General features: G+C 42.1%; 2 protein-coding genes and 1 long non-coding RNA gene across 12 annotated transcripts in view; all 3 read left to right on the top strand.

The window, feature by feature from the left end:
- kcnma1a (potassium large conductance calcium-activated channel, subfamily M, alpha member 1a) overlaps nucleotides 1-8,514 on the top strand; it is a 158,811-nt gene extending 150,297 nt beyond the window's left edge. For 7 of the 10 annotated variants that reach the window (XM_086180563.1, XM_086180558.1, XM_086180554.1 and 4 more), the window contains 6 exons: nucleotides 307-437; nucleotides 1,888-2,082; nucleotides 2,403-2,521; nucleotides 3,072-3,296; nucleotides 4,280-4,308; nucleotides 7,505-8,514. In XM_086180563.1, coding sequence (XP_086036689.1) covers nucleotides 307-437; nucleotides 1,888-2,082; nucleotides 2,403-2,521; nucleotides 3,072-3,296; nucleotides 4,280-4,308; nucleotides 7,505-7,656 — 851 coding nt within the window. In that variant the 3' untranslated portion in view covers nucleotides 7,657-8,514. The remainder of the gene's footprint in view (nucleotides 1-306; nucleotides 438-1,887; nucleotides 2,083-2,402; nucleotides 2,522-3,071; nucleotides 3,297-4,279; nucleotides 4,309-7,504) is intronic. The other 3 variants (XM_086180562.1, XM_086180561.1, XM_086180560.1) reach the window with 1 other exon arrangement.
- A 4,473-nt stretch (nucleotides 8,515-12,987) lies between these two features.
- On the top strand, nucleotides 12,988-15,673 carry LOC147247450 (uncharacterized). The gene is made up of 6 exons (XM_086180456.1): nucleotides 12,988-13,017; nucleotides 13,689-13,866; nucleotides 14,232-14,711; nucleotides 14,808-15,059; nucleotides 15,257-15,342; nucleotides 15,456-15,673. The coding sequence occupies exons 1-6, from the start codon at nucleotides 13,003-13,005 to the stop codon at nucleotides 15,567-15,569; spliced, it is 1,125 nt and encodes a 374-aa protein (XP_086036582.1). The 5' UTR covers nucleotides 12,988-13,002; the 3' UTR covers nucleotides 15,570-15,673.
- Nucleotides 15,674-17,022: 1,349 nt separating this feature from the next.
- LOC147247449 (uncharacterized) lies at nucleotides 17,023-17,696 on the top strand. Its single transcript, XR_015109374.1, has 3 exons — nucleotides 17,023-17,156; nucleotides 17,260-17,509; nucleotides 17,660-17,696. It is a non-coding gene; the product is annotated as an uncharacterized LOC147247449 (long non-coding RNA).
- The last annotated feature ends 3,401 nt before the right edge of the window (nucleotides 17,697-21,097 follow it).

Below are 21,097 nucleotides of genomic sequence, written 5' to 3'. Positions count from 1 at the left end.
CAAATAAGGTGATGTAAAGTGTTGAATCGTATGGCTACAGATAATTCCACTGTAAATCTGCAAAAAACAAAATATAATGTGCCTGTGGCATTATATGATATTCACAGCTCAAACCCTCCATACTAACAAACCTGTAACTTTAAAACATACAAGGATCAAATCATTCAATACTTCTGATCTCTTGTGTGTGTGTGTGTGTGTGTGTGGGTGTGCGTGTGCGCATGCGTGTGTGTGTGCATGCGGGTGTGTCTCTTATTCATCGTCACCACATCAATCTCTAACTCGGCCGTGTTTCCACTCTCCCAGTGAACGACTCAAATGTTCAGTTCCTGGACCAAGACGACGATGACGACCCCGACACAGAGCTGTACCTCACACAGCCCTTCGCCTGCGGCACCGCCTTCGCTGTCAGTGTACTCGACTCCCTGATGAGCGCAGTGAGTTTTGGACACACTGTTGAAAACATAGGATGGAAGGATTTTCCAAAACCTGTTTAATAGATTATCACATATCTTTCATATTTTCAGTTATTCATGAATTGCAACTTCATGGCATTCCGAGTCAACCAATGTCAGTGAATGTTGCACTGACATGAAAGAGCCCTGATTTGCAATCTTATCAGATCTTCTAATGACATGTTGAATATTAGCGTACCGGCTAACACAACCGTACACAACAAATACATCTTTTGACAATGTCAGCGCTCGGAAAACAGAACTCCACTTCTACACCTCCCTTTCCCTCTCCTGACCGACTGTATTTTTCCTGTTGCTGCTGTGATGACTTAATTCCAGCAGCTCTTGTGGCGAGTGAGGTGTTAGAGAACAGCGCTGTGCTGAGCTTGGCTGGGCGGGGAGTTAAAGAAGCAGGCGTCAGCTGCAGTCTGGCGCTGGTCAGAGGTGAAGCCGGCTAATGGACAGTGCTCATCCATCATGAGGCTCTGCAGGCCTGTCAGGGGCCCAGGGAGAGGAGCTGCCACTCTGGCCTCACTGCCTAGTGACATCAACTGTCTTCACATGCGGCAAAAGCAGGTCCTGATCAGCTTGAAGGACAAGAGAAGCTGACACCCACAGAGTGCAGTCAAATTGTTGTTTCAGAAGGGAGAGTGGAGTCCTATTGAGGCTCAGCTGCTGTATTTCAAGGGCTGAGCCTGCATTTCTGTGTAGTTGATGCTGTCTAGCTCCCATTTGACAAAAAAAGAGAGCCTATTAACAACCAAATCACCTTAATTCTTCAAGCTTATTTCCTCACTCCTATAGCTAATTTGGGCTTGAACCATCCAAATTATTATACATCAGACTTTGATTTTATAATTTGCGGTAAAAGTGATACAATTCAAAACAAAAGAACGGGAACAGGACTGCGGAACTTCAAACAATATTTTCAGTCGGAGGGAAGATGCCTTTTGGAGAAAAGCGGGACGATAATCCATAAATAACTTGAGAGTAAACCTTCACTGAAGCAAACTTTGTGCTCTAATTAAATAATTGGGCCCTCGCACCCCTGCACAGTGTGTGTCTGTTGGATTTTATTTGAGTGTTTTTTTGTTGAACAGATGAAAAGAGTCGACATGTTTCCTTCGTTAGGATGTAACTCCCCTTGGGCTGTGGATTTTTAGAAAATCTGACCAACAATAGCTCTTCCCACAAAATGTTTTTGCTGTCATCTGAATGACAACACTGAACAGTGAAAACGGTTATAATCCAGAGTAACAATACACCTGATGGTCTGTACTGAAACTAGACAAGGCGGTGTGAGTGTGTGTTGTTGTCTCCTCCCGTCTAAGTCAGTCCAGTGTGAAGACGTGGCTGGGGTCTCTATGACATCTGCTACCTGTGACTCTTAATAGCATCTCCTGACAGATTAAACCCTACCTCTTCTCCCCAGACATACTTCAATGATAACATCCTGACGCTGATTCGGACGCTGGTCACAGGGGGAGCAACGCCAGAGCTTGAGGCTCTGCTGGCTGAAGAAAACGCTCTCCGAGGAGGCTATAGCACGCCGCAGACACTGGCCAACAGAGACAGGTGTCGCGTCGCCCAGCTAGCCCTCTACGACGGCCCATTTGCCGACTTGGGGGTAAGTGAATGTTTAAGTGGAGATGACAAGTTTTGGCACTCCCCAGCAGCACACATCGAGCCGCCTCCGCTCCTCACGGCCCTTAATCCGATGTGAATAACAGTGATCACGCAATGTATGCCGTGGTGGAGGTGGAGGGCTTTAGAGAGAAGAATGAACACTACCAAGGAAGTTGATGTCATTTTCACCTTGTTTTTTACGGTTTTATGGTATAAATAGCATCCAGTACGTAAAAACTTGCAGTACAACGAATCCTTTTACTAGCACAGTTGAGCTCTACTATCAGGCTAACTTAATGTTTTTGTTCTGTTGTTCACCAGGACGGTGGCTGCTACGGAGATTTATTCTGTAAAGCTTTGAAGACATACAACATGCTGTGTTTTGGAATCTACAGATTAAGAGACGCCCATCTCAGTACACCGAGCCAGTGTACAAAACGGTACAATACCTGCCTTTGATCATTGTCTACAGGAAAATTCTCATATATTTATTCCACCGATCAAATTCACCAAATGTGAACCTTGCTAATTACTTCCACCTCTGTTATAATACTACGCACATATACACTGCGTATGCACGACCACTTTCTCATATTCTACATAATCTGTTCTTTATACTGCAGATCATCTCTTTGTTTTGCTTTAAAATTTACATCTTCAAATGTATTTCTATATATTTTCAGTCTCACTCTCAAGTGAGAGGAAACACTTTTTTTGACTACAAGATTTGAAAAGTATACAATAGCTCAGAGCCATAAAGTAATCTAATTGTAGGGCCACAAATGAAGAAAAATGTGTAAATGTTTTTTTTTTCTTTTTTCTTTCTCTCGTTGGGCTCCAAAAGTCAATAAATAGTAAATCAAAATCTCTTAACTCTCCAAATCTTCTTCTTTCCTCTGTTTCTCCTTACTTAAATCCCCAGGTGTACTGTTTGGTGTCTCCTCGCTGACATTTTAATGTTATTTGTCTTTTTTGTTTTTTCTCGGGCAGATATGTGATCACCAACCCTCCATATGAGTTTGAGCTGGTGCCCACAGACTTGATCTTCTGCCTCATGCAGTTCGACCACAATGCAGGCCAGTCCCGGACAAGCTTGTCCCACTCTTCCCACTCCTCTCATTCCTCCAGCAAAAAGAGCTCCTCCGTCCACTCCATCCCACCATCCAACCGGCAGAACCGCAGCAGTAAGACCCGGGAGAGCCGGGATAAACAGAAGTACGTGCTCTTTAGTGTCCTGGAACATTCTACCCTGCATGTTGTGTTTTCCACATGTGTGGTGTGTGTGTGTGTGTGTGTGTGTGGTGACAAATGCACTTATTAGTCGTGTGTATTTGTGTTTCCGTTGTGCCTTGAGCTTTTCCTTCATAATCATCTGCATGTCGTTCTCACATCACAGCAATCACGACACGACCTTCGCTAATCTAGCCGGCTCAACAAAGACTGTTTATTTACTCCCTGACACATTTTGTTCATAGGTTTCAACCATTTTTTTGTTCCAAGTAAACAACACAACCACATTAGATGACACAACACATATACAGTACGTTGTCCGTCGGCCTACCTGTCGTATGTGTCGTTACATATCAGTCGTTTTATGTCGTTTTCTTCTTTTTTATCGTCAAAAAACAACAACATTTGTCTGTTGAGTATTTGTGGACATTTGTGCACATTTAGCACACATGATCAGTCTGTCTCGATGAATATACTGTGATTTCTTTCTGCAACTGTGTTTTCAGTATTTTGTGTTGATTTTTTTTTTTTTTTTATCAATACACTGTGATTCATAAGCTCATCCCTCATTAGCGGTATTTTGGTATTCATGGTGCATCTGTACTGCTTTACTGCATGTCCATGTTACTAGCAGGTTCCTGTTTTGTTCATTATACTATTATAAAATTATTTGAAATATTTTACATGCTATGTGCGTCTTCCCCTAAAATATAAAGTTTGAATTCAATTTTTCTTACCAGAGTAAAGTAATGGAGCTTTGAGACATATAAAAGCATGCAGATTTGTTACAAACTTACACTTTTCATGAAGAAATGATCAATGATAAGCCCTTAATACATCTTAAGATGAAGATGTATGCAACCTGATGTAACACGCTAACATACAGTAGCTGGAATCTTTTGTCAGTTGTGTATTTGCCTTGTAGACTGTAAATACTTACAGTAGATTACTTACCTCTCTTTTTGAAGTGCAACAAGGATGAATAGAATGGGCCAAGGTATGCAAGTTAACGATTCTGCATGACTTAGCAACCTTTACTTGGGGTTCCGATCATAACTATGTCCTACGCGGATATTGTTATGGCGAGGGGAGTTTGTTTTTATTTTCTTCTGTTCTTCAGATATTTAAGTAAAACATGCCTCAGTTTAAGTTTTGCTTTCATCTGGAAAGCAAACTGTCTGCTGCTGCTGCTCCTGCCTCCCTCCCCCCCTCCCGCCATGATCAGGACCATTTCTACCTTGCATGAGGATGAAACAAACCTCCCCCCTCTTTTCTTTGTGCCTTTACCTCACTTGATTGGTGTGTTTCTTTTTTCCCTCCAGTTTAAGCCTTCATCCTTTCTTTCTTTCGTTCATCTATCATGCCTTCTAATGAATTCGTTCGACTTGAGATGGTTTGCATTGTGTGAGAGGTCTGTGTGTTTGCACATCTTCCCTCCTATTGAATGCAATCAGTTAGCAGACTTTTAAAGGGTTTTTATTGCATTAGCATTAGCATAACCAGAGGTAACGACACGTTGCCCGACTATTAGTGATGCGCGGATGGGCTTTGACACCACCAGAGTCTGCGAGTGCCCAGAAAGTATCGCAACAATTATTTCCTCAAGTTATACATTCGCGCCTGCTCTCAGATTAACAAAGTGGCTTTTGTCAATGTGACTTTAAATAGCAAAGAGCAGCTTCGTTTCTGCTCCTGATGAGCAGACTAAAGCTCCCTCATGGAAGCCGGTAGGACTCCACCAGAGGACGACTATCTTCTTTACGCATTAAGGAGCAAACTACAAACTTTTTCTTATATACCTGACAGGCCAGAGGAAACTATGCTGTCTAGAGTAAATAAGAATAACTGTCTAGCTGCTGAAAAAGATTTCTAAATGGCCCTGATGGAGAATATCAGGAGGACGGCCTCTTTTTTTCCACATATCTTCATCTCTCCTCTTTTTAAAAATTCTCCAGTATCTTCAGTGCTGTTGAATACGAAAGACCCTGCAGGCATGCATCCTGTAGTCGGCTAATTTAGGTCTGATGAAAAATAAATATAACACTTCTTTACCAATGATGCCACCTCCTGGGACCTATCCACTATTAATTATTGTGGTCTTTTTCCAGATAACAGTTTGGGCGGCGGATATAACTGCGATCCGCGCATCACTACTGACTAGACAAACCCAGATCACATTTAGGTCAAACTGATTCAAATCTCCCTGATGCAGCCAAATTACTTCCACACAGAACTTTAAGAAAAGTGTGTCCAGCCCTGTGCCATCGGTCACACCAAGGAAGTGGGAGGTGTGACCAATCTGAAGTCTAAATTGGAGGGGATATGGGTCTGTAAGTTTCCTCCTTGTAACTCTGTGTGCGCCTGATATGGTGGTTTGAGGCGACAACACTAAGTTCACCATATCAGCAGCCGACTCTGGAGAGAGATGGCAGACATCTTGCTTCACCTCAGGCACAATTCTACACATCAAATGCCTGCGTGTAACACATGGCCCCCGCAGCCGTAAGCTTGCTGACACACACAAGCCCCACACAACTTGGACACGTGCAAGCCTGCATGCACATGACCGTGCACACACGCACACACACTTAGTAAAGTTAAAATGTGATATTACAACTTTACCCAAAAGGAACTGACATCTTCAATGGCATTGCGGATGCCTGTGAAGTGCTAGGAGAGAGTTTACAAACTTCTGACAACCTTCCCGTTTCTCATAGCGTGCTGAGACATGTAGTCGTCATAAAAATGAAGGGAACATCTCCAAAATGACACATCCAACTCCTCTGATCCACATAATTGACTGCCTGCATGAGTGTAATGCTAAATGTGACTGAAGAGGACAAGATAGCTGAATAATATTTCCTGGACACTGGACATGTTTTACCTAGCCTTGCAAGTAGTTCAGATGTCTTGTGCTCAGGTTTTGAGATATCCACGTCCCCCAAACCCCAAAACAATGACACTGAGCTGCTCACTAAATAAAATTCAGCATCAGCATCTGAAAACTCTTGCTTTCGGAGAGAATCCGAAGACGGGACAGATTTGAAGCTGGTAGTGTTAGCCATAAGGTTAATTCATGCTCATCATTAAGTACGACTGGGCGCCGAGTCTTCTTGTCGTTCTCTGGATTCATTTCATCTTTATTTGTGCAGGTTTCCTGAAAGCTGGAAACCTGAAAGCCTGAGAGACATAGAGACAGAGCAGAAACATGGAGGCAGTGTCGCACAACAAGACATAACATGAACGGCTACGTAACAGGCACATGTGTAATGTGCACGTAAAGGGAGCATAAATGCAGCTTCCTCGTAATGTGAGAGTGTCAGAACGCACCAGGAATTCATGTCTAAAGAACTCAAGGATATTTTTGCCACTACCAGAAATGCATATATGCCTTGATTTCTGCATCCCAGCCAAGCACCGACTGACGATATGCAACCACACAAATTGTGCAATTTTTAATCAGCCAATTCTGACGTGCTTTGCAAAGTTTTATTGAAGAAGCAAAATTTGCAATATCATTTTTTTTCATTAGAAACTCTCCAAAGAACCTCTGGCGTAGCGACAAGGATGTTCCCAAACTTTATCTTTCCCGCTAGAGAGCAGCAACATAGCCATGTTTCGCCGGTCGATGGCAGATGACTCTATTTCTTCTTCTACTCTGTCTGTTGTGTAGCGTTGCCTCTCCCACCATCTTCTGACTGAGAATGTGCATTGCGCTTATTTGCTGTAAACCACTTGATGGAAAATGCGCCTAATTTCACATTTTCTTTTGTTTAGTATTTTTAAAGTTTACATAAAATTCTCCTGACGGTCAAATATAAACACACTTCCTGTGTTCTTACTGTGAACATACCTATAGTTAAAAGTGTTGATGTGAACAATTTTCTGGGTGGTATATCTCAAAACCTCTGAATAAAACTATCTGTGTGGCTAGACTTTTATTTTAAGTTGATATTCATTTGTCACACAATAAAATTCGTCACTTTATGTAATAATTCTTAAATTGGCTCCAGGCACCGCCACGCAAACTTAAACTGGACCTCCTGGGTTTGACACTAATCACAAAGAATGTCATGCAAATCTAGCACTTAAACTGAGGCAGTTTGCTTTTAAATAAATCCCAGGTGACTTACTCTCTTTTTGTTTTCCCACACTAACTCTGCTTTTTCTTCTCCCCTCTCTCGCCTCTTCAGAAAAGAAATGGTTTACAGATGAACCAGAAAATGCCTACCCACGGAACATTCAGATCAAGCCCATGAGCACTCACATGGCCAACCAAGTCAACCAATACAAATCCACCAGTAGTCTGATTCCACCAATCAGAGAAGTCGAAGATGAATGCTGAAGCCCAGGTTTTCTTGCTTGACTCACCAGACATCTGTACACAAAAGGAAGTGATCACCATTGGAGGAGTGATGATGATGATGATGATGATAACGATGATGATAGGGATGTTGAAGACTGACACATTTCAGTTCACTCATTCTTCTAAGTCACGGGTTGGACAGGAACCCCCGAAACTGGAAGGGACCTCCTATGTGTATACCTTTTAATGTTACTTCCATGCTCTTGGACTTGTTTTATTTATTAATGTATCCATAGAGATGTACATAATGACAATCAAATAAGCATTGTACAGCCCCCTCCCCCCCTAGCACTTTTTGGAATTATTTTAAGATTTGATGAAGAAGAAGAAAAAAAAAAAAGAGTACTTCCTATTATTCTTTGCAATAGTTCACCTCTTCATGTGACCAGACTCCATGGCTACAAGGTGACTGGTTATTGGAGGATGAGGGTTGCAGCGATAAACTGATCATATCATCACCCAAAGATCCACCCAGACGCGTCACATCCGACACATCCAACCCGCTGGGGGGCCTCATCGACTTCACATCTCCTGTCAACTTCTGTTCTATTTGCACTAAAAAGGAACAAGTTACTTTTGACAGAACAACTGGTATCATCAGATCCCCCCCACCACCACCACCACCACCGACACCACAACCACCACCACCAACCCACCACAACAAAAAGAGGAGATAAACGAAATGAAGGGAGGATTCCGAGGAATATTTGCTCCGAGTCATTGCTTTAAGGTTTGCTACTTTTGATGAGTCGTGTTGAGTGAGAGCATTCCAGTCCTGCAGAACAAAAAAAAAAAAACATCTCGCAAACCAGTAGAGTTAAAACTCAGACCACCAGATCTACAGACTCTGTTTCAAGCTCCTATCGCATGATATGTGCCTGAGCCTCCTTGATAACAGATCAACCAGAACACAGGCGAAGGATGACGAATATGTCGTTTATTCAGGAGTGTTTACGCAGCCACTCACCCTTCAGGTGTCGCACTGATCATCTCCCGCTGTATGTGATTGTGCACCATTTTTTGTTTTGTTTTGTTTTTTGGGTGAAGGAACAGCATGTAGGATCACTGCTTTAAAAGTCATTGTAGTAAAAACTGAAAAATATCCTGCAAGAAACCCAACTATGTTTGAGCTAATCGCAGCAGCGGCAGCCTACTGTTAACGCTACAATTGGGATCTCACACACACAAAAAGAAGAAGAAGAGTAGTGTACTTTTTGAATGTTTGTTTAAAAAAAAAAAGTACGAGGAAAGAAATGCCACATATTGCAGAAAAGTGGGCATGAATGGGTCCTCCTTTGATCAGAGAAACTGCCTGGCACGGGTTTGGTACAGAGGCAGTAAAGAGCTTGGATGTTCTCTGTCGCCAATCCAGATGTCATAAATCTAAAGCTGCTTGAGCTGCGTTCGCTCCTCGAAACACGAGGAGACGCTCAAACATAGTTGGGAGTAAGGGAGAAAGGATGCCGGAGAGGGAGCTGTGCGACATTGCTGGTTCAACTCCAGCTGAAAGTGCTGAAGGATTAAGAAGGTACTCCGAAAAAGCTAATTTGACATTGCATTTCTACGTTTTGTTTTGTATCTGCAAGCATAATTATTTTTATAGAGAGGAACCAAGTGAAAAGAAATTACAGGAGAAACATATCAAAAGACTTCCCCGAACATTTTTTTCTCATCATTATAATAATAATAATAATAATAATAATAATTTTAAAAATCGTATTTTTTTTATTCCCCCTTCATCACTCTGGGGCTATTAAAGCTTCGACTCTAGCTTGCATTACTAAAACCACCATCTTCAGCCTGGCAGCTTGGCTCGGTTGAGTGCTCATAGAAATAAATTTCGGCTCATCTGAAGCCTCTTTTTAGTCGGACAGATGATTGTGTCTACTACTAAATTATGTGTCTACTACTAAGTATCCTCAGAAAGTTAAGGTGTCTCATCACAAGTAGATCATAGAGCTGCTCTCGAGCCGAACGACCTTCATTATGTTTTTGACCTAAATTAGGTCCCGAGTGTGAAGGAGTAGAATACGCCGACAGGGAGCGCGGGCGGTTCAAGAAAAGTCATTCTAAAACCTATTTTGGAAAATGATATCGTGCTAAATATGTTTGTGTAAATTCGACCCATAATATAGGCTACATTTCTTTCTAAAAAAAAACGAACTTGATCTGAGCTTTAATGTCCGTCTATTATTGAGTGTGTGTATATCTGTGTGTGTGTGTGCGTGCGTGCGTGCGTGTGTGCGTGTGTTCACAACTATACTGAAGCCTCATGCACATACTGTCCTGAAGTGAACTGTGATTACATCGTCGTCACACTTTGTAGCAAATAGATTTTTCTTTCGTTTTGTTTTTCTTTCAAAAAAATATGTGAGTAAAATGTTTGTATAATTGGGTTGTTAATGGCATACTTACTAGCCTGAACAATATGGAAATATTAATATTCGGTAATGGCAATGACTCATTATACATAGAATCGACAAACTGATTGTTATGTTGAAAAAAACAAACAAACAAGTGTGTGTTCGTGTGACACATGGAAAAGTCAGGCGGAGTGTTTAGTCTGGTTTATCAGCCGTCCCAAAGATGTAAGGTAGCACCAAGTCAGTCACAAGAGAGAACATCCTTAATTTTCCTATTTTTGATTACACTGTGTTATTACAGGGTTTACATTCCATTTTGTCATCTTGTCACAACTGTCACAACTGCTTTTTTGTTTACAGATTTTCTTTTTTTTTTTGAGGTACTTAAAACATAGCGATGCTCTGAGATAGAATGCTGCAAACTGGCAAAACACACAAAATAATGCACCGTTAGTTTGTGCTTTTTCTACCCTTGTTGTCATTCAGGGAGGCGGATATGTTTTCTCCTCCCTCCTCACGTGTCTGTTGTACGTGTTTTAGGTCTTTTGCATTGTATACCTCTAAAGTTTTTAGAGTGTTTTTGAAGTGCCATGGAGAGTTTAGTTGTGCAAGCATCCTTCAGTCATTCAGGGAAACAGTCCCATGTATTTGTGTCCACTGTGAGAACAGAGTCTCGTACTGGTATGGAGAACATCCAAGCCATCAATGCCTCCGTGCCAGTACAGTGCCAGGCAGTGCACAGGATCAAGAGGAGGGCCCATGTTAGTCCCACTATTGCGACAAGTGGCATTCATCAAAACGACACATGCGTCACTTTTGTGTTTGTGTGTGTGTTTACAAATGATCAGATTTAGTGTATTTATGGATGACTGAAAGATGCACAGAGGCCCATGCCGATCATTGCTGTTCACTTAAATCAAAGACTATGATGCGTCACACTGTTACAGTATGTTGCATTATTTTTGTTAATCTATATTTTGCTGTAAAGGATGATATAGTAACTTATTTGCTGGGAATCGTATTAGATATTTAGATAACACATCTGGGGATGGGAGTTGGGTCTCAAGTCTTAATAATACATTAAAATTGCTTTCAGCAATTCTTATGTTTTGTTTTTTTTTTAAGAAAAATTGCATTTTTTTGGCTGCCTATCAGTTAAAGGAAGAATTCAGGACATTGCTCGTGCACATAGCAGATAGGATTCGTTGGCACATCTTCATCGCAGCAAACAGGAGTTTGACATAGCGGTCTAAATTAGTTTTGGATGTGTTCTATGATGGATACTTGGATAATTTGATGGTGCTGAGTTGATCTACCTGACTCTGTCAAATATAATCTGCTGATAAATATACTGTCTTGTACAAAACGTTTGTACATAGATTGTACATGGTTTCTTTTTGTATTTTCTCAAATTAAAATGGATGTATTTGTGTTCTAAACCTGGAAATTCTCCTCTTTGATGTTATTCCAGTGAAAAATACACGTTTTCCTGAAATATTTCACCGTAAACATGAGATTGTGCAAACAAGAAAGCACTAAGAGAATGTGTCCCTGCACCCAAGGCGAACTTATCATCATCGCCTGTGTATGTTTGTGATTGAGGCGGCATTGTAAAGTCCTTAAGGTACCACAGAGGCAGAAAAGCATTACATAAATACAGTCCATTTATCATCAAATTTGTTCATAAATTTTCTTCCCGAATGTCAAAAAAATAGGTCCTCCGGATCAGTGATCCAGAACACGATCCATACCATCCCCAACACCTAATAGTCTTCCTTCTAATCGATCAAATGTGACTAAATGGTTATCAGCGGCATGAAGGTCCACGGTTTGAGTCTCCGCCAAACCTGTGACCTAGAAATATTCCACTAAATATAGAATTATTATTTTGAAGGCATTGCTGCAGCAACTTTCATTAAATAAGCTACTATTATGCAGATGGGGTCAATAAGTTATTTGTGGCTTAGGGAACTGAGGGAAAACTCAATCTAAATGCCAACATTCGACACAGTTTCCACATATTCCAACAAATGGAATCGAGCAAATTTGAAGTACTGAAAAATGATTACTCGTAAAGCAGAGAAGTTCAAACAAGAATAGGTGAGACCTAGAATATGGTCATTAAGCTTAAACGTGGACAAGCTGTTGCACAGGTGTTGGTAGTTCTGTCTGTATTGTGTATTCCTGGTTATTATGTGTTCATCTGTTTGATGTTGTGAGTCCGAGCTGAAGGTGATGTGTGTTGCTCCAGGACGCAGCTGAGGGACAGAGCGTCTTTGCAGCATATGGCAGCCAGCCACATTGATCTGAACCAGGAAGCAGTGACGGCCGGTTCACTTCCAACTAATTCCCCACTGTATGAAAAAGGCCATCCTCACTTCTGTTTGTGGACATAAACAGATCCCCTGTGGACACATTTGATCCAGTACAGTTCTAGAGATCCAGGATTAAAACAGGACATTGCCCCTCCTCCCCCTTGGGTACCAGTACAAGACGCCAAGTCAAAGCCCCTGCGGCCTATTCTATTTTGGCAGACTATTGCTGTTGCATGGCATTTCATTTTCATATATGGAGAAGAGAGCGGGTGACAAGATCCAGTCCCGTGGGACCCCAGTCTGTCTGTCTTTGTCCAGAAACTCTAATGTTCTGTAGTAGACTCATCTCCTACATTTTTTACTCAACTGACCTGAGGACACATTACGTTTTGATTCATAATTTGCCTGTTATAGTTGGTTGTAATTTTTATGAATGCTTATCTGTATTCTCTCAGACCTCACCGATTAGCAAAATCAGAATCTTGTCGCTGATTAGAATTTGCAATCAAAGACAAAGCAGACATCTGCTAACATTGCCAAAGAATTCATTGGACTTTGGGCTGCCTGGCTCTGTGCCTATGTATCTTCGTCTTAAGCTCCTGAATGCTGTCTCCCAAAGTTTAGGAGTGAAATTGCACTTCACCGCTATGTACCACTTGCAGGTAAATGTGTTGTGGGAGCAGTTCCATCAGTCCATGAAAGCTGCTTTCTGGGTCAGCCTTATGGGCAACAGTTGGGTCGTTGGGTATTGTTGGGTCTCAGATGCGCTCCCAAGATGGCTCTCCAGTCCTCATCTTCTGAGCTGGTGTACAGCCAGCCACTTTGAGTTCCTAGGGATTTTGTTCCTAACACCACAGCTGCCTGGTCTGCGATCCAACAGCAGACTGTACTTCTGGATAGCATCGAGGTTTTAGTACCCATCCCTCACATCCCAGACAGTCTATGTCAGCTGGGTTTGTGTTTATTTACCATGATGCCCACCAGGGACCTCTTCAACTGCTTTATGACGGCCCCTTCCATGCTGGGGGCAAAACTTTTGTAGCAGACGTTGCAAGTAAGCCTACTGGACCTGCAAAGGCCAGATGAACTGGGTCAGTCCGCTCAGTAGTAGCTGTCCTCCCATTTTGCCACAGCCATGCCCTTAAGGGACTCTTAATGATTATAATTCACCCAATACTCTTTAGGAAATCACTGATATGATAAACCCTGAATATTGTTACTGTTAGGAGTTAAGCATGTTTGGTTGCTATGCTACAGTTACCCAGGAACCCCAAAAACAGTTGGTTGGTTGAGGGGTTTAAGAATAAACAGCATGTCTTTTTTTTTTTTTTAGGTTGTCAAAAACAACTGTTTCTGCAGTTCCTACAACCAACAATATACTTTACTACTAGCTGTGCTTGCTAATATGGCAGACAGAGTTCCGGAAATACAGTGCCAGAATTTTGAACCTCACCTTATCAACCCAAAAGTAGAGGAGATCTTCATGAAGCAAGTTGAGAGGAAGCATCGCAGTGAGTACAGGCACCCACTCAAGATCTTTCAATGTTTGAAATGCTTTCATTGTGGTGTCTTAGTATGATAAGAGGAAATGATTCTGCTGCCATGAATCATGTGACCCCATGATGATGCCCATAATGGAACTCTTCCTCAATAGCAGACACCTTGTAGTATTAATGACACAACATCATGAGTGTATAGGCTTTGACAATTTTTTGACACCACAACAAATGGACCCGCCTCTCAAACAATGGGCACTGCACCAGTGTTAACAAAGGTAGATTGTTAACAAGTAGCCAGCTAACATAAACAGTTAACTGTTTGCCTGACATTCACACAGGTGTAGCATATGTAATCTATCTTATTCACATTAATACAGAGATGGACGTCGAAGACAGCTACACCAAACTTCAAAACTTTCCCTCCAAACTGTGGCGTTTGGTAAACGACCCATCTCAAAAGGCCATCAGATGGGTCCAGGGTGGTGACAGCATTGCCATCAACCGACAGCTCTTCGAGGCTGAGGTCCTGTCTCCTGAACCTACCATCAACAAAAGGTTCAGGATCTTCAGGACCACTCAATTCCCCAGCTTCATCCGCCAACTTAATCTTTATGGCTTCAAGAACGCCTATATAGTTGAGCCGTATGAAAACATTATAGGTAATTCAAGATGGAAAGGTGGAATACCATATTACTTTACCAATCCAGACTTCAAGCAAGACCATCCTGAACTTCTCAAAAATCTGAGGAGGCTCACTGCAGAAAATAGGGCCAAGTTAAAAGCTGGTATGGAGGTGAAGTGGCGGCCCATTAGTGGTCAAAGTCGGTTAATTATTAATGCGGAAGGTCACTGCAATGGTAAGTATGTTATCTCTAAATTCTTGCGGGTTTATCACCACAGTCAAGTACGTAAAAAAAACTTTACCCTGCTTTGCTTTCTTACCATTTCTGCAGACTCACTTGAGGGTCCCCCTACAGACATAGCCCAGCCAACATCAACAGAAAAAGGAACCTCATATAATGGGAGGCAGAGTCATGGAACCCTGAATCCTTATCTTTATAGACCTTCTTTAAGGCGCCGCTACACTGGCAGAGTCCACAACTTCAGTCACAATCAACAGTGGGACCCTGCAAGCCATAGCAACCCAGATGTCACTGTCTTTTTTCCTCATAACCCAGTATTACACCAAGGCTACTTTTACCCAGGTGAGCATGATCTCAGTTAACCTGGGACGAGGAGACTGTAGTTAGCTATCATTTATTGCAATGCCAAAGTAAAAAACTACTATGTGTTGAATAATTCATCAATTCACCAACATTTTTTTTTAATCAACTCCAGCTGCACCTTGAACAAATTTCTGCACTTAATTCCCCTAATAGAGCTTTTGTCCTTCCTCCTGAAGGTTTCCAGGGTTACCAATGTAATCTTGTGGCGCAAAATATGACAGTTGATTTGAGAGGGTCTTTCCCTTTCCCTTCTAAAAACCAGGTAGGTACAGCAGAGGGGACTCACTTTCCAGCTGATTTTAAAATCATATACATATGTGTGTGTGTGTGTATAAATATATGTCTAAATTATCATGTTTTTCTTCACTGTTGTAGACAAACTATCCTGTGGATGATGTCTGTCATGGGGATCACATTACAAACCTTGAGAACACTCAGAGTAACTTTAACCTGGAGGCAGTTTTCCAGGAGCTCATTAAAACCCTCTAACGCTTGGCTGCAGGCCCCTCCTGTCCATATGAGCCACAGGAAAGTCAACTATGTAGAGTAAATATATCCAGAGTTTTGAGGTGATTAATAAAGTTAAAAAAAAAAAAAAAAACCTTATGTACTTGCGAAGTATTTCACTGCCTTTCTTTCTTTCATGGCAATCCTTCTGGCTCTGTTTGCACTTGACCTCCAGAACTGCACCTGCAAAGACAAAGCTCCTTTAGGTTACCAAGCAAAAGTGTTCATAGGAAGATATCCCTATTAAATAAGTTTTAACACATGAACTCAATTTAAAACTTTTCACTTTTTTTTTAAGAGCTTGAATTCTTAACATTTCAGGTTTTATCCAACAACACACCTTCCTTCTCATATTGTAACAGGGAGCTGCTGACGGCACCAAAATGGTCAGTGGGCTGCTTTGGGCAATCGTCAGTCCTACAACTCACTTTCTTCACATGACAGTTTGCCTCAGCCCTTTTGTTAAGCCAACCCTGTATTAAGATTGCTTTATTTGCATCCAAGCAATCTTAGCTAGCGAGCTGAGCACCCCTGCTACCCCACAGGTGAATATACATCATACTTTTTTTTGTTTTTTTTGTTTTTTTACCTTAATCCTGCGAGCTCCTCATTTTTCGGCACCTAAGGGATATGTCCATTTTGATGCCGTGATTGATGCTTCCGCTATCCTTACTGAAATGGCGAGCAGAGTGGCTGTCAGTCCAAGCTAGCGCAAAAAAAACACAAGTAATTAATTCTCCCCAAATATACTGAGGGGGAATTTTCAGCTTGCGGGGCCCCCTAATGGCTGCAGGGGACTTATACGTCTGCATAGTCCGATCATAGCAAGAAACAGCTCTGACATTAGCTCCTTGGCGATGCTTATTAAATAGTAAACACTATGGACATCAAATTGTGAGATCAATATCTGCATCACAGTTGACTTATATCATTATAATTTTCTGTTTCTTGTCTCAGACAATATTCCGTTTGCATTATCTTGTTTTGTTTCACTTGGATACCCAATTTTTGTTTGAATATAATAAAAAGAAATTTATCATTGAAGATTTGAGACATCATGAATCTTTCTGGACCAAACCATGTAATTTTTGCAATTTTACAGTGACTATATACAAAATAAAGGTACTACTGAGATGCAATACTCTCACATCTGACCCTGACTATCACCAAGGGAAGCCTCGCATTCATGTATATTGTGTTTTACCAATCCCCACCCTGCAGAGGGGTTGTGACCCCGCAGTCCAAGTCACGACTGAGCCGGGCATTAGTCTTGATTTACGTTTACTGACATGCTATTAGCTGCGCCATCACTTTCACCTGACAGGCTGTCAATCATCAGGGATCCTGTGGTGATGGGTGGGAGCAAAATTCGAATCACATTCTATCCGCATGGACTTGTATATCTCCACAGAGATGGTGACAGTGGATGAGCAGAGGACATTATACCTGCTATCTGGCTGTACTGTCGTATCAGCGCTACGGCCGTTTGTGCATCGCATCTGGAACTGCATCATCTTAATGTGGATTGGGTTCGCAGATATTCCAGGAGGCAAATGATAAATTGAAAAGGTAATCCTCTTTCCAATGTTAGAGCCACAACTCTAAAAAACATGGCTGCTGATAAGCATGTCATTAAAAAGGAGGCAAAGTCACAGGATTCTAACCTTTACAGAAGGCAGCAGTTACTGCACCAGCCAATGTGTCGTCTGTGTCAAGGGTACTCTCCTGAGAATTCCTCAAACATCTGCAGCACCAATTCTGAGGTGTTATGATGAGGCAGGATGACTTCTCAAACAACATCCCACTCATGTCTCAGTGGCAGGACTCCCTGAACATCTCATACGTCTCAAGGCCCCGCCTGCTACTTCTCCACACTCCCTCAGCTGAAGTGTGCAATTTCACACTCCAACGTCAAACAGCAGGTCAGAAGGAGAACGTATGACCCACCCTGGCATTTGTTCTCATTTCTCTCTCAAATGTGCAAACACTATTACCCTTGGGTTATCTTAAGTGGTGTGGTGAAGATTCGCAGCCTTTCCCTCTTCTCTCCTCGTCTCTCTTGTCCTCACCAGATGCGGCATCAAAACCGGACAAGTGGCGGGGATGGAGCGGGGTGCAAGACACAGCCAGGGAGAGGGGGTGACGGCGGTGGTGGTTGGGGGTGGGGTGTGGGGGTAGCAATGGAAATGGAGCAGATGTTTGTGTGGCTGTTGATTTGTGGCCTGATAAGGCTGCAACACTGGCAGTTGGAATTGATGGCTTGTTAGTGAGGACAGGCCCCTCTGTGAGATGTTTTCAAAATGATTGATTCACAATAAAGTGGCTCCGGGTGTGTGCATGCAGGCAGAACTGATGCAGATCGATCCCTCTGAAATTGATTGATCAGCCATTTAGCTTGGCAGTGTGTTTACTGAACGACACCGAGCAGGACTCTCCTCCAGGCACCCCCCACCCCCACCCCTCCTCCTCTTACCTCCCCTCCTTCCCATAAAGCAAAGGAGAAATGCCCCCTTTGGGCCTGTCTCATTGCTCTGGCGATGGCAGCAAAAACAAGCCATATCAGAATATGAACCATAAAAATGTAATCATACCGTGAGAAATACAGGCATAAACGTTTATGATTGTGTACTTTATTCTGCTATCAATGTGTCCTTCTGTGACTTGGAGATACTAGGCCTTTAAAAATAATGGCTTGCTAGTCTATGCAAGGGGAGGAATACCTTATCACAGTGTCACATTGAGACTTTCACGGAGAAGCGTAGAAATAACTAATGACCGTGTGTTTCAGTAAACAAATAACACATTCTCAGCTACACTCAAAGTTGACATATCAACAACCTTTACCTGTTTTAGTACAGTTGAGATGGCTATCATACAGTATATATATACATCTCATGTGTTCAAGTGCCTTGTCTTTAGCAATTTGTCCAAACAGTGCATAGAAAGGTCCCTGTGTACATTTCAGAATGAGTTTTATTGATGGATGTAGCACAAGGGCAAAATTTACCATCTGACCTCTATGGCTTTTCCTCATTTCCTCGCTGCCAAAACAAACCTCTCCACCACTCGGCTAAGGACTTAAATCACATGTCCTTAGGTGCCTCATTCTGTTATTCGGATAATTGCCAACAAGAGCAAGCTTTTCCATCCTGGTGACAGCATAGAGTGGCCCCCATCATGTTCCTTATTATCAATTTTACACATTCAATGGCAGCGGAAGGGTGTCACAATGCCAATAATGTTCACCATCTCGTGTGTGGGCTGTTCGGAGGAGGCTGAGTGTTGCTGATTGCGTGACGCAAGGTGACAGCGCCCGAGACCCTGCAAATCGAATCAGCAGGGTCTTCTTAAAGTAGCAGGGTGTGTCCGTATGGCAGAGATGGGTGTCACACCAAATACAAACCTACACTGACTAGGACTCATCTGCAATAGACTAAAGCATGAGCTTTGGGACTTGTTTATTTGGCACATTTTGTCTTGGGCCCCTACATCAGTTTGGGACTTGTAGTCTTCTTATTCCGTCTGGAATTTGAAATTGGTTCGCAAAGCTCTTCTTTCTTCTCATTTTTGATCTGGTATTTATCTGAAGTACACTGAAAACATTTTCAGAAAAAAAAAGTTTTGAACGTTTATATACAAAATAGTTTGTGCTAGCAAAGATAAGCTAACAGGATGCTGGACCAACTGCATAAAACTTTATCAGGCACCTGAGAATTCAAAAAGAAAAATTTGACTTGGTCATAGGAAAGTTAAGTTTAAAGTAAGCAAACATGGTTAATGTTAGCTTGCTGCATCAACTAGCTTGCTACTGGCTTGCTATTAGCTTGCTGCTAGCTTGTTACTGGCTTGCTACTAGCTTGTTACCAGCTTTGTTAAATGTTAACATCATTAGCTTGGTGTTAGAATATTTATGACAGTCTTCTACCACAGGCTTTTTTTTTTTTTTTGACAGTTATAATTCATCCACGTTCCTGTGCCACCATCTGCTGGCAAATGCTAAACCAAGAAAAATGATTGAAAGAACTGGTATCGGTACAAATTTGGACAAAGGGAAATGAACACGTCTTGAGACTTGACTCGGACCAGAAAAAAGCAATCACTTGATGATGGAGCACAATTCTTGGGTTTGAACATAAGGAATGGTGGCTCATCTTACACGTACAAATAAGCCATAATTATCTTTGTTTTGTGTCTACAACTGCATGTTTCTATTTTAGTATTTATTACATTATTTGCTTCATTAGCTTCCCATTGAGACTAAACTGTCCATTTCACAAGTCACTGCAGGTCATTTAATAAATCAATGAGACACAGAGTTTAAAATAATTCTCCAAAACAGCTGGGAGGCAGGTAAATAAAACGGCGTTGTCGAGCACGCTCCGTCAATCCATTTAGTCTGACATGATTTCCGAACAATAACGTGAACTATGTTGACATCAGTTATAGCATTTCCCTCTGACCCCGATGACTTCACATTCAAGCATGTGCAAGAACAAATATCTGGTTACACTGCATCACCTTAAACATATCAATATGTGTGTGACAGTGACAGAGAGAGAATCCAGAGACTGACGCCCCGTCCCAATTCAGCCGTGATAATAGTTTCCATGACGATGAGGCATGCTCAGCACATCAGTTGTGGCCCAGATAAACAGTGATCCTTTACGAAAACAAGAAGGTCATTATAGCAGCTTGTCAAATCAATGCTCAGTGTGTCCAAGTTGATTAAGACATCTCCCCTCAGCTCTGACACTCCATCAATAGCAGCGGGCACACAATGCTGCGATGGGGGGATGGTGGTAGTGATGTCTTCAGTAAGTGGTGTGTGTGTGTGTGTGTGTGTGTGTGTGTGTGTGTGTGTGTGTGTGTGGTGGTAGTACTCCCACTCTTTTTCTCATTCTGGACACACACACACACCCCTACACACCTACACAAGCACACACGCAGCACTCAGATGATTGGAGTGAAATACCCATCAGTCAGGGAGCCGAGGTGGACTAATGATTCCCTGTGCTGCCTATTAGAACTACATGACAACTCAATCCTGCTCACGGAAAGAGAAATGGAAGAGAGCGGGAAGTGGGGAGGTGGAGGTGGAGGTGGTGGTGGTGGTGGGGAGGTAAGGATGGGTGAATAAAGAGACAGAGGAAGAGAGGAAGAGAAGAAAAAGTGACCTTGTAGCAGCATCATTTGAGGCTGAATTAAATTGGCAAGAGCAGCTAATCTTTACCTGGGGGCGATTAACAGAATTAAAGGAGAACAACAAAGGCACAGGGGTTGGCTTTTCTCTTTTTTCTGCCTGCCACTGCCATTTGTAATTTGTGTTGAATGTCCTCTTGTAGAAAAGTTGGTGAATCTCTCTCTCACTGCTTGTCGCTGATGGTTGGATTCTCTACCTGACACACAAACAATAAGAGACTCTCTTCTAGTCAGAGAATAATACTGATATCATTGCATTGTTTAACCACAATAGAAGATTTTCCTTAAAAATAATGCATAAAACTTTTTTC

Source organism: Aulostomus chinensis, chromosome 16 (genome assembly GCF_037954235.1).
Source record: "Aulostomus chinensis isolate RoL2024-O1b breed Wild chromosome 16, RoL_Achi_v1.0, whole genome shotgun sequence".
Taxonomy (NCBI): Eukaryota; Metazoa; Chordata; class Actinopteri; order Syngnathiformes; family Aulostomidae; genus Aulostomus; species Aulostomus chinensis.
Note: the sequence above shows the minus strand (reverse complement) of the source record. Positions and strands in the feature narration are given on the sequence as shown.

Bases quoted from the DNA above. Each gene is read 5' to 3' on its own strand.
- LOC147247450 (XM_086180456.1), top strand. The intron at 13,867-14,231 runs GTGAGTACAGGC...ACATTAATACAG, and splicing joins AGTTGAGAGGAAGCATCGCA to AGATGGACGTCGAAGACAGC. The intron at 14,712-14,807 runs GTAAGTATGTTA...CCATTTCTGCAG, and splicing joins TGCGGAAGGTCACTGCAATG to ACTCACTTGAGGGTCCCCCT.